This window comes from Cariama cristata, unplaced genomic scaffold, assembly GCF_000690535.1.
Source record: "Cariama cristata isolate BGI_N322 unplaced genomic scaffold, ASM69053v1 scaffold2965, whole genome shotgun sequence".
In the NCBI taxonomy this organism is placed as follows: Eukaryota; Metazoa; Chordata; class Aves; order Cariamiformes; family Cariamidae; genus Cariama; species Cariama cristata.
In genome coordinates, this window is record NW_009619032.1 from 59,161 (window position 1) to 70,927 (window position 11,767).

The window sequence follows — 11,767 nt, forward strand, 5'->3', positions numbered from 1 at the left end:
CCCGACAACAGATGTAAGATTTCAAGTGCGCTTGCATGTAAGCCTGTTTTTCTATGGTATCAGACTAATCTTGAGAGTTAAAAACAAACACTTTTTGTGTGGATTTCACAGTGAGGTTCACATCTTATTCCTTTCTTCTGGTGTTTGATTTAAGGTATCTATCTTGGATGATGATTTAAAAAACTAGAAACATGTATGTGAGCCAGCTAGCCTTTGTCCCAGCAGTTGTATTTTCCCGTTCAGCTTCCATACACCCAGGTGTCCTGCTGCCTACCACCTCAACAGTTCATGCTAGAGCATTATTTCCAAATAATGCCTTTCCTAGGCACAAATGCAAGCCCAGTACAAGAACCATAGAGACCTCTAACAAGCTCTTGGAGCTGGAGGAAGGAAAAAAAAACCCAAAACCCAACAAAGACCACAAAAAGATAGGATAAAGCTTTCTCTCATATCACAGTGTGTGTGCATGAACTGAGAGCATGGCTAACTGGAAATTGTTATGTTTTCTAGCAGGCCGTAACACACTCATGTTGACAATATTTTGGAATAACTCGTTCTTTATTTCCTACCATTGTAGACATCTCTATTACACACACATGACAGTTTACATTATTGCTTTTATATTGTGGTAAACAGAAATTTCTATTAGTATGCAGCTATCTAAGCACAGTGTTGTAAGAAGAAACTGCCCACAGGCTGTCTTGGGCTGTTTTTTAGTTCCCTAGAGAAAGACAATATATAGACTGGCACAAGAAACATGAGTCCAAAGATTGATCACCATTGTACTACAGCAACACAAAACAAGTATGACAGAAAGAAACAACAGGTTACATCTTTACCACACGTTTACTAGCAGTATTTTCAAGAATACTGACTGCTGAACTCCCACCTAACTAAATACGAACCTTTTAATCACGATAATTCTTAAAACAAGGCTAACCGTATTTTTTTGTAAAATGTTTGTTATTTAAACTAGGATGGAAAATCTAGGAAATGAATGCTTGGGGCTTTGCGTGTGTGTTGAATTTTTTGTTTGCAATTTTTTTTGTTTTTCAAAGAGTAAAAATCCAAAACTATTTATCTGAGGTACTTAAATTGGCCCCATTTCCTACTGCCCTTTAGGACAAAATGCCCTGTTCTTTACACTGCTGTATGGGATGACAGAAGCACAACCAGTTTAAAAACATTCTCAGCTTCTTACTTCCTAAGTAGCACTGTCTTCAAATCGCTTTCCAGGCAAGTTGGTTACTTATGAAGCAATGTGTTTACTTACTGAGACTAGATTTTATTTTGCTTGTGGTAAACTTCTACTTATCTTCAGATTAATTTGTTCATGGAGTGGCACCATGTTTCAAGGGTACACTAAACAACAAAAGTGGAGGTAGTTTGTTAAACAGTTGCTACAGTAACAACAACAACAAAATTTAGAGAACCACCTTGTTGTCTTCAGTTTTAATTTTTTTCTAAAATTAATATTGCATATAAGCTTTCACATAGTGAATGCTTTAAAGAGGCAGCAAGTTAGAAAACTAACAGTACTTGCAAATTCTAGTAAGATAACACATACCTTAAAACATGACAGTTAATAAATAACAAGAGACTTTACCAAGGTTTTAAGACTCTTAGAATAAATCATAAGCAACAAATTCTGTTAAACAAATTGATTACATCAACTTGCAGAAAGGTGGCCTACCTCCGTTTTGAATCTTCCATAACCTTAGGATTGTTGCCCTACAAAAAACACCACTGACTAGTAAAACATTGTTCTTCCCATTCCCTAAACACAATTTTACCTTTTCCCACGTATTTTCTAGCTACCACCATAATACAATTAGCCTACCACTGGTGCAAAACAGGGACACCCAGTACTAACTAGTCTATGTATAGTGAGTGACTCCTAGACAGAAGGACTGGGCTACTCGATCCTACAAAACTACATGCAAATTCTACCTGTTCACCGGGAAGGTGTATTGGAGCCTAACAAACATTCACCTGAATTACTACATGCAAACTAACGCATTCCCATATATCTTGCTCATCGGGTGATGGGGTGGGTTTACTTTTTTCCCTTGTATACTGCCACAGGTTACTCCCAGCTCACACTTTGATGAAAAAAAAAAAAAAAAGCAGCTAATGAAGATGCATCTCGCATCGGGCTCAATCTACATTCTACACTAAAATGTCTTAGGTGTGTGATAGGAAATCTGAAACTTGATGGCTGGGCTTTAAAAGCCTCAGCAGTAGTTAAATGTCAGTCTCCTCATGAACAAGAAGCTGAGTAAAAGTCTCACGGCTGGAAAGACGAGGGTGTAGGTTGCCAAAAAAGGCTGCAGGCTCTAGCACAGGGAAGTGTTTGAGAGAGATGGCTCAAGCAATTTTGTTACTTGCTAGCAAGCTGCAGATGAAAACAAAGAATGGGATCTCCTTTTCTGCTGCTGCTAAACATGTTGGGGTCACATCTGAAATTCAAAAAGTCAGTCTCATGTTGCTTGAAAAGGAGATCTACAAGCAATAACCAAAATTATTACTGAAGACAAACATGACAGAAGCTGGGGCTAGAAAGTAGCAGAGGACTAACCTCTCAGGCCCTGGGAAAGAGACCGCTTCCTTCCTCAGACTTGAGCAATGTCCGGTATCTACAAGGGTCTGAGACACAGAGCTCCACCGCAGGGCCTAAATCCCACAACACTCACCACAGGATCTCAGCTTTTTCTGTGGGGAAAATTACAGGGCCCAGGTACCTGGGAGCAGCAGAAGAACTAGACTTCTGTGGTCAGTGTTGTATCATATCTAGTCCGTTTGGCTGTTCAGCTACAAGCCATGGCATAACCACAAATGCTCTCCCTACAAGCATCTTCATGTTTTTTTCTTTTTTTACTAGAATAGCATCAACCCAACACAGATGAGATAAACCCTTCTCCACCCTGCACACGTTAAACTTGAGAATCATTTAACTCTCGTCTGTACCTAAGGTATCATAAAAAGAAAACAGAAGTGCATTACCTCCTACATATATACTGTCTACCCTGATCAGGAGCTTCACCACAAATAAGAGGTCACCAACATTTAAGGGATCAAGAGCAACTGGGTGGACACACTGCAAGAAGTCACGAGTTACACAATACAGACTCACAGAATTACTGAGGTGGGAAGGCACCTCTGCAGATGATCCAGTCCAACCCCCTGCCCAAAGCAGGGTCACCTAAAGCAGGCTGCTTAGGACCACGGCCGGTTGGGTTTTGATCATCTCTAAGGAGATGTAATATTACATATTATCATAATACATTTAATACTTATGTAGTGTAACATCATTCATTACAAAAAAGGGTTTGTCTTTTTTTCTTCTTGTGTTCAATATTTGTATTCTTCAGGAATCTCTTTATGATTAGTCATTGACTAGAAGTTAAGTAATTTACCTGAGATGATTTTGAAAAAAAAAAAAAAAGGCATGAATGAAAGCTTCTGTTAGCATACAAATTTTGTGCCACTGTGTGCTATTTAGGTATATACTGGCAGAGTCTTTCCCAAATAACTCAAGCTTCTAAGGCTATGATCTGGTTACAGAATCAAAATAAATTGCTGATTGAATAAAGCAGAAGGCACTTATTTAATAGTAGGTTTTAGAAAATGAAGTGATGGTCATACCAAATCTGATTAAAGTTGCTTTAAGCAATAATTAGTCACGATATACATATGAAGTCCTATTGACTAGATTGTCTGAGGATGCCAAGATTAAGGAACATGTCGCAGTTGCATCCCTTCTTTGCAAGTTGCATCTTTGCTAAGAGACTCGTACTCTGGTGTGAATTTATTTTCACAAAATAGGGACTGTAGCTGCAATAAAGGTTTTTGCTGAGTGAACTTTATAAAAGGGCTAACCTAACTCTCTTTTACTTCCCACTGAGAATACCCCGTTAGCTGCTAAAAGAAAGGGCTGACAACAGACAGAAAGTCAAGCAGCCTGAGCAGCTGAAGTCAGATTAGGAAGAATTGAAAATTTTCAGAGTAGGAATATTTTTAGAAGGAGTAGCTTTAGTCTGAGGATCTGATCCTCATGCGGATGACTTGTGGTTCTTCTTGTTTGCAAACTAAGTTTTTTTCCAAGCATAGGAATTTGCTGCAAATCCATAGACAAAAAAACTTCCTTAGCCAGAAGTAATTTCTAGTAAATATGTCAGTATGTTGATGGATTAAGCCTCTTCTCCAAAATCGTAAGTGACTAATACATTCCCTTCGTGGACCTCTTCATTACAGAGAAAATTAACATTGATGAGTGAACAATTGATTACATGTACAGAACAAGAACACAAAAAGTCTAAACCCATAGTAATTTCAACTAAAAGAGGTTTTAAAAAGACAATTAACAGTCAAACCTATTCATGGAAAACATGATGCAGCATAAATACCTGCTTCATGTTCCTGCACCAAGTAGTATAAAAGAAATTGTGAAAGCAAGCGATCCAGAGGCTCTTGAGAATTGTGAATTGTTTTTTCTGTTGGTTTGTTGGTTGGTTTTTGTTTTGTTTGTTTTTTTTTAAAAAAGGTGTCCTTTGGAGAATAGCGTATAAAGACCTGTAAACAGAGGATGATTGTCCAAGCTTTCTTAACTGAATTTTGATTATTTTTTTTTAAACATTAAAAAAAGTTCTATTGTTAAACAGTTTTTGGTGAAACATGCAAAACTTCCATCCAAATGCATAATTCCATTTTTGATGCAGAACCTCACAGACTGCAGAGGAGTTAAGGTTTCTCTGTATTTTGTAAGGTTAGTATCACGTCACAATCCAGTAGAAGTCCCTTAATTTTTTCATGGAATTTCTCTCTGTACTGGTTGAAGTGCATAATGCTTTCTGGTTCTTCTTCAAACCAGAACTTGTCAAACTCGTAAACCAGATAACCTGTGAAGAAAATAAAATGCCGATCTGCAAAAATTACCTCCACAATTTTCTACCTTGATCTAGCTAGGCCTAGAACGATCCTTTACAATCTATTCAATTCCTTGAAGTAGGGACTGTCCCATCCTGGTCAACAGCAAGGTTTTGGGTACTGTAAGAGTGAATAAAAAAATCAATCTGCAAATACTGAGTTTTCAGGCTGCAGTCTCTAATATATAGAAAGCCACCCAAATTCATCCCTTAAATGTACATTTCTGTAGCACAATGTTTAAGCATCAGGTTCGTTTCCAATACCTGATCCAGAAGATAAACAGCTTGCTCTGGCTAATGAGAAAAGAGTGGAAATGCACTCCAAGAAACCTAAACTCTGTATTGTAGGCCTCCCCCTGGTAGTCTGCACTAAAGAAGCTGCAGATACTTACAGTAAAACTGATGGAAGTGCTCCATCTGTGGCAATCCAGAGACCACGTTGTACAGATGTGACTTTAAAGCACCATTCTTAAGTAAGCTGTATGCCATTTCTGTCAGATTGATTCCAACTATTGCATAAGAATATCTGCAACACCAATCATAGGTCACGTTTTACCTTGCGGATCGAAGGACTTGAAAGCTTCCCTGAAACAGTCTGCATTAGGATAACTGTAAGAGTCAATTTTTTCTATGATACTTGTTGACAAGCTGAGTCCGGCCTATAGACCTCTCTTTCCAACCCTGGTGCATCCAGCCATGTAAAAGTTATTTAAAAACGCTAGTTTCCAATACAATAGTATGGCAAATGCCTCCATTAGGCAATGATGAGATGGTAAGGCTAATCAACATTGACCTCAATTTGCTCATTTGAAATCCTTCAATCTGCTGGAATATTAAAAATCAGACATCAAAAACATTGTTACAGTATAAATGGAATGGCCACCTCAACCTGTTCTTCAAGCTGAAAAAAATCCGGTTTTCTGTTGTGTGATATAGAAAGCACCACAATAGAAATTCTTAAAGGACTGTTAAAACAAGTGTTTCTGAGGGAAGGGGGAAGGATTAATTTGTGTCAATGATATGGGTATTTAATTGATCTAAATGTCTCGGATATCCTATTCATGACCTAGTTGCACAAGGTAATATTATTTACAATTGAAGTCACGAAGCCATTTTTGGTAGGTGTTGGAGTTAACTGGGGACTAGATCGCTCAGACGATGCACAGAGGCTTACCAGCTTTCCCCTCTATCTGACTGGTTTTAGAGTATATTTCCCTGTAAAATGAGCTAAATATTTTAATATGCAAAGTTTTCAAAACTGAAGTTGAACAACAACAAAACATCTATTTGTATGTACTGATTGCAGAACATAGCAGAAAAAGAGACCTTAAGAGATAATCTATACCATTGCAACACAGGATCAGTAAGAAAGCAAAAACCAAGTGTTCGTTTCTAAATCTAATCTAAGCCTCTAACAAATACAGCTAACTATGATGTTAAAGGTGTTCACTGTGTTAACCAAAGCCAGTATTTCACACTATTTTTGTCCCAACAAGTCTATTCTGAAAAAAAAACAAAACACAAACCCTGCACATAGTTATCAGCCTGCAATTGATTTCTGTGTTCAGTTTCTCATGCCTTTCTACTTTGGCCCTTTGTTCATCCTTTAATGGAAAAAAACACAAGTATTTTCCTCTTTGTTTTCAGGACACATACTTGGCAGTCTTCACATGAGCTCTTACACAGAATAAGTGAGAAAAAGTCATATAGTGACTCACCCCAGGTTTGGGTGATTTGAACGAGAAAGGATCTGACGAGCTTCGTCGGTGTAGTGCTTACTAAAATACCTGTCAGTGTAAAACAGGATCTTCTGTTATTTTTTTTAAGTTCATATAAAAACATATTAATGTGTTCAACATTAAAATGCGTAGCTTTAAACTAAAGCTGAATACTACTCTGTACTGAAAAACTGCACAAAATGAAAACCAAGGAAAAGGTAGCAAATTAAATTATATTCAGCATGAACTAATACAGTAAAAAAAAATAAAATACTGTGATCTGAACATCAAATACGAAGTTCACCCAAGTCCACAAACTAGCTTAGCAAAGTTATGCAAACCTGTTTATTTTTCATTACAGTAATTAATTCAGGAATTTTAAAAGCTTTTGACAAGTTACTTTCTAAGTTATAACCTACCAAATCTACCATATGACAACAAAAAAATAAGGTGTCTTGGGCAACTTTCTGTTCTTCTCCTTGCTTGTTGGCCTCTACCCAACCACACATTTACAGCTGTGCAGCCGCTAGAAATGCTAACTTATTTAGAAAATAGTTTGTCACTGTACAGAAACCACCATTTCTATTCAGTCTTCATTACAAATAGCACTAACTAGACAAAAAACACAGATATTGAAAATTAGTTACCACAGAAATTAAATACTTCTTTTCACTTACACTAGATTCACTAACCCCAGCAGGCCCATTCCTCTGAAGTCTGTTTTGGGATCATCACCTTGGAAGCCAATGTCACACCACTGCTTGGTGATTCTGGCCTTCAGATTCTCATGAGGCATCAGCAAATTCCAAAGCTGCACAAATATGCTTCCATGTTATGCACAGCTGCTAAAGTATGCCAAGTCACATAATTCAGATCACTTGCTGCTGCACATTAGAAACCATTCACTAAGGAATAGGATACTGTGAGCATGCTGTTCTTTTGCTGTTAGTGGCAATCTGGAGTCATACTACAATGGCTTATTTCAGCAATTATGAAAATGGTTACATTTAACGTTAAATGCGATAATTTCCCTTCACAGACAAAGCCACTGTATCAACACTAAAGAAACAAAGACTTGTTTCACTTTAGAAATTAATTTATGCATCATTTTCTGATAGGATAGCTATAAACTGAAATACAAATTCTGAGTGAATGCTTACTTAACACATCAATGGTGGGACTTGCATAGCAAGTTGAGATAATTATGAAATGCTAAGAAAATTACATGCTAATATATTTGCACAGTAGAAGCTATTTAAAAGAGCCTGAAGCAGTATTATATTATTTGCTTGCTATTAAATACATTACTGATGGTTTAATGCTGGAAGATGAAAACTATCTGCTTTCACATTGACTGGGATGCAGTAATAAGAAAACAGTAATGTCTTTTTATTTAGTAATTACTGGTTTACAAAGTTAGACATGTGCATAAGGTTAAATATCTTTTTAGTTACAATGCTTCAGTGACCTGTTAAAAAAATTATTTTGCTACTTGTGTGAAATCAGACAAAACAACAACACATAAAATAATCCCAGTGCAAGTAACTCTAGTTTACTAATTTGTTTTGCTTTGATGTTGTATTTTAATGTGTCACTTCTATAATGGGTTAGCAGTGCACAAGTAGAAAAGAGCTTTAAATAGGCCAGCTGGGAAGAATACTACCAATAAATTAAGTTTATTCAAGCTGTTGGACTTGGAGGGGAAAAAACAAACAGCTTTTGTATTTGAAAGATTATTTTCACCTCAATTAACTGTTCCTCATGTTCTTCGTTATCCGAATCATATGGGACCTTCCTCAGATTCTCCACATTCAAGTAAAGTTTTTTATAACCTGATATCTGCAGTAAGGATATATGCAGATTTGTCTTAAACCTGAAATAATAACAAAACACCACACAGAAGCTATTAAAGAGGTGTAGTTAGCCATAAATGCCTGCTTGAACTACCCGATAAGACCTTTCTTATGTTAATGCAGCATACACACTAGAATTAGGAAGTGCTTTATGTTTATCTTTCAAACTACAGCATATTGGTTAAATATACTGCTATATGGATCTTATTTCTACTTAAAAAAACCTAGCTGATTCTAGTGCTGCAGCGTCAGGCCCTGTTCACTTAAATTACAGAAGAAAAAAAATAGCTAAAATCTGTGACAACACAAGAAAACCCCATATATCATCCTGACCCCTGTACCTTCACCTACCCCCAAACCTTTTCTAAGTCTTAAAGTAAAACTTTGTCAGAAATGCTTACAGCTGCAAAGAAGCATTTCATTAAACTTCAAAATGTTGACTATTCACAATTTTTCCTCTCAATCGCTCATAATTACTTATGTAGATGAATGTCAACATTAATTGGGCATCACTATACTCTCTCAAATATATCTAAGCAATTACATAGTTCATGTAATCAGCCTATGCAATAATCATATTACTTAGAAATCAGAAATAACAGAAGGGACTTGCAAGATAGAGATGCAGTTATCCCAAATCCATGTCGTTTAAAACTTTGTGATTTATTTTCTAGAACTGAAGAGGATATAACCATACCTTATTTTCTAATTTCAGTCTAAAGATTTGTGGTGAATGGCCTAAATATGGTATCAGATTAAGCAACTGCAAGAATGAGCCAAGAAGTCAGCATTATCTGCCGTGAACTTATGTTCGGGTTCCAAACATACCCTGTATCCTTCTGATCGATTTTCTTTTCTTTCATGACATCTCTGACACACTTCTCCACTTCAGCTTCCTCAACACGTACAGCATTTCTTAAAACCTTGAAAGTTAACACAGTAAAAAGCTTGATGAGGAATGCAGAAATCTGTTATCTACTTTATTCTTACTTCTCAGCTTCTGTATAGCTGCCCTGTATGTACTCTTTAGTATAAAAGGAGAATAGTCAATTCATTTATTGTAAACCTTCGCAATAAACTCAAATCGTATATAAGATCTGCAATAATTACATAAAAGCATACTTTGTAACTTTGTCAGACTGTAAACAACAATGTTTACACAGAAGTCCCATAAGGAATAAATAAGAAGCTCCAGAGTTGTTTAGTCTAAGTTCTCGTTTGCTTTCAAATGCTGAATTGAAACATATTCTTCCTAATCCAATTGAAACAAATGCAGCTATTGGGAGCAAATGTGGTAAAACTTCAGTAAGGAAATAATACTTCAGAATTAGGAGACAATGAACTAACAAAGTTGAGGTTTCAATGCTGGGGTGAAACAAAAGAACTTAATATAAGATACTGCTCTTCTGCAGTCTTCTAGAGAAAAGGGCAAATACTGGTAATGATAATGATACACTGCCCACCTAAGTATCACTTCACAACAATATAACTTTGTCTTTTAAAATTGTATGGTCACAAAGCGTGAATCGTATTAGAGAATGCAAACACCAAAGCACCTTCGTTTCAGTAAAGCAAAAGGTTAACTCTTTTAAAACTGAACATTACTAAATTTGATATAAATTTGATATTTGATTTAAATGAGATGCTAAAGGACCCACCCATACTGTGCTCTAGTGCAACAAAGATGCTTGTGACAGTTACTAATTCTCTCTCAGCATCACGTTACAGTGATCTGCTAGAAAAAGGGAGAATGCAGTCACCTCACTGTCTAAGGAGGAAAAGTTTTGTTCAAGATGCACAAATTTGAGGGTTTAAAGTGTTAGCTTAGGTCTAACTGCTACAAAACAATTGGAATGAGCTTGTCAGTTAAATGTCTACCTGCAAACTTGCACCACGTTTTTTTTTTAACAATTCAAGACACTATTGTATAAACTGCATTTAGTTGCTTTATCCGATTCGTTTATCTATATCGCACTTCTCGTTTCTACAAAAACAGCAAGAGATTACTGTGACAGGGAGAACTGACCCTCTCCAAGAACAGAAGCTCTGTATAACGACTCGTCTGACTTGATGCTAAAGAGCAGGTAATCTTTCAGAGAGATGGAAACATTTGAAGGGACTTGGGGTTATTGTTGAGAAACCTTGACTAACCCTAGGATATAGAACCCAAAATGCTGTTCTCTCCTCTCTGCCTTTTATTCCTCTACTTTCCTCCACCCTCAAAAAGTAAATGCACATGTTCTTTTCTGGGATCTGTCTCTGAAAGGTTTTATTACAGTTTAATCTCTAGTATCTTTTACCTTATTCTTTGAGGATTCCAGTGAATGTTCTGCAAGACAAAAAAAGTAAATGTCACAGTTCAATTGAACGGAATTGTTTTGAATAATTGACAATAGGCCTTTATAGTAAGTACTATGAAATTTTGCATCCCTTTTATACATGTAATTAATAAAAAAATAATCAATCTTAAAATCAATAGGTATCAGGTAACTGAAAGTCTTAATTTACATAGATTTTTTTTTTAATAATGCTCGAGTACAATGCTGAAAATAGACTGGTTTTTTTAAAACACTGATCAACTCTACATACAAAAACAAATTTGAAAAGGTGTCAAGACAAAAATGTGTCTGTTGATATTCTTCCATTCTTAGAAATGCTTTTGTGTTTGTAACTGAAGAATAAGGAAGCAAAGTCACTTCCTCAAGCTATTGTTAAAACGGCAAAAACTGTAAGCAGATTCTTAACGTACTATTTTAGATCAAAATTCTGTATCAAGCAGAACTGTGCATTTAATCACTCTTCCTGCCTCCCCCCCCCCCCCCAATTCACGTCTGTTCTGTGTGGCTTTTTTAATAACAGGAAGGTAAAAACATACACAAAGTGACGGGGAAGACTCTGGGGAAAAAGAGAAGGTTTCCGATTCACTTTTTGAAAGCTAACTGGAATTACCTTAGGAAGCAGGCAAGGAAACTGGATCTGGCATTCTGATTTAAAATTCTTACAGAATAGCTGGGAAGAAGGGGAGCGGCGCAAACACAACCCAGGGGATGTAGTCGGGACAGGTCCTGCTTTCTTCAAGATATGGTTTAGTGGGTTTAAGGGGGCATGGTGGCATCGGGTATACGGTTGGACTTGATGATCTTTGCGGTCTCTTCCAACCGTAATGAGTCTATGATTCTAGGATTCCAACTATTGCTTTCCACCACGATTCTAAAGATCTACACCGGCCCCCTGGTCTGGCATCCCTCGTTACCTATGCTGAGCGTCCGCT

The 11,767-nt window shown here is 36.7% G+C and overlaps 1 protein-coding gene across 2 annotated transcripts in view; it reads right to left on the bottom strand.

Annotated features, from left to right (window-relative positions):
• Positions 1-4,544: 4,544 nt before the first annotated feature.
• Positions 4,545-11,767, bottom strand: part of ELMOD2 (ELMO/CED-12 domain containing 2) — a 7,891-nt gene continuing 668 nt past the window's right edge. Inside the window, exons 2-9 of one of the 2 annotated variants that reach the window (XM_009701067.1) lie at positions 11,750-11,765; positions 10,797-10,825; positions 9,325-9,419; positions 8,387-8,516; positions 7,321-7,454; positions 6,644-6,712; positions 5,318-5,451; positions 4,545-4,898 (exon numbers count right to left, since the gene is read on the bottom strand). In XM_009701067.1, coding sequence (XP_009699369.1) covers positions 4,741-4,898; positions 5,318-5,451; positions 6,644-6,712; positions 7,321-7,454; positions 8,387-8,516; positions 9,325-9,419; positions 10,797-10,825; positions 11,750-11,765 — 765 coding nt within the window. In that variant the 3' untranslated portion in view covers positions 4,545-4,740. Of the gene's footprint in view, positions 4,899-5,317; positions 5,452-6,643; positions 6,713-7,320; positions 7,455-8,386; positions 8,517-9,324; positions 9,420-10,796; positions 10,831-11,749; positions 11,766-11,767 lie in introns of both variants that reach the window. The other variant, XM_009701068.1, reaches the window with a different exon arrangement.